Here is a 566-nt window from a genome sequence, read left to right as displayed (position 1 = left end):
CCCTCGGGCCGCCGATCCCCAGCGCGGCCGCCCAGGCCTCGGACCGCGCCGCCCGCCCCGCCGGGACCCCAAGGGCCGGACGCCCCGAGGTGGCTGCTGCCTCAAACACCGGCGCGGGCGGGAGAGGGAGAGGAAAACAGGTTGTCCCGCGCTAACAGCCCCGAAAGTAGAAGCCGGGGCAGCCCACACTTGCCTCTCCGCGGAGCCGGAGCCGCGCTGCGTGCGGGAGGAGAGTTTTGCGGCTAGAGGAGGAGCGCGCTCCGGAGGGACAGCAGGGGGCGCGGGCGCCGCGGCGCGCATTTGCATGGGCGCCCCCCCCCGCCCCCCCGGGGCTGCAGAGCGCCCGCCTGGCCGAGGCAGAGCTGGCTGCCCACGCTTGGGCAGGGGGCCCGGGCGCTGGGTTGGCTTTTCTTTTGCACAGACTGGAAGAGGCCCATTGGACCTGGGAGGGAGGAAGAGACATCAGCGCAGAGCGGGATTAGGAGCAGGGTGGCCCTTGTTTTCTGACCTGAGAGACCACTGTCAAGGGTTAATTACTGTCCCGAGACACAGCGCTGCTTCCAGAC

General features: G+C 70.7%; 1 protein-coding gene across 1 annotated transcript in view; it reads right to left on the bottom strand.

The window, feature by feature from the left end:
* Plscr4 (phospholipid scramblase 4) overlaps positions 1-360 on the bottom strand; it is a 36,843-nt gene extending 36,483 nt beyond the window's left edge. The window contains exon 1 of the mRNA XM_023713065.1: positions 194-360. Within this exon, the coding sequence (XP_023568833.1) occupies positions 194-306 (113 nt within the window). The 5' untranslated portion in view covers positions 307-360. The remainder of the gene's footprint in view (positions 1-193) is intronic.
* Between the last annotated feature and the right edge of the window lie 206 nt (positions 361-566).

Source organism: Octodon degus, unplaced genomic scaffold, assembly GCF_000260255.1.
Source record: "Octodon degus isolate 3935 unplaced genomic scaffold, OctDeg1.0 scaffold00028, whole genome shotgun sequence".
Taxonomy (NCBI): domain Eukaryota; kingdom Metazoa; phylum Chordata; class Mammalia; order Rodentia; family Octodontidae; genus Octodon; species Octodon degus.
This window is presented reverse-complemented; position numbering and strand designations above follow the sequence as displayed.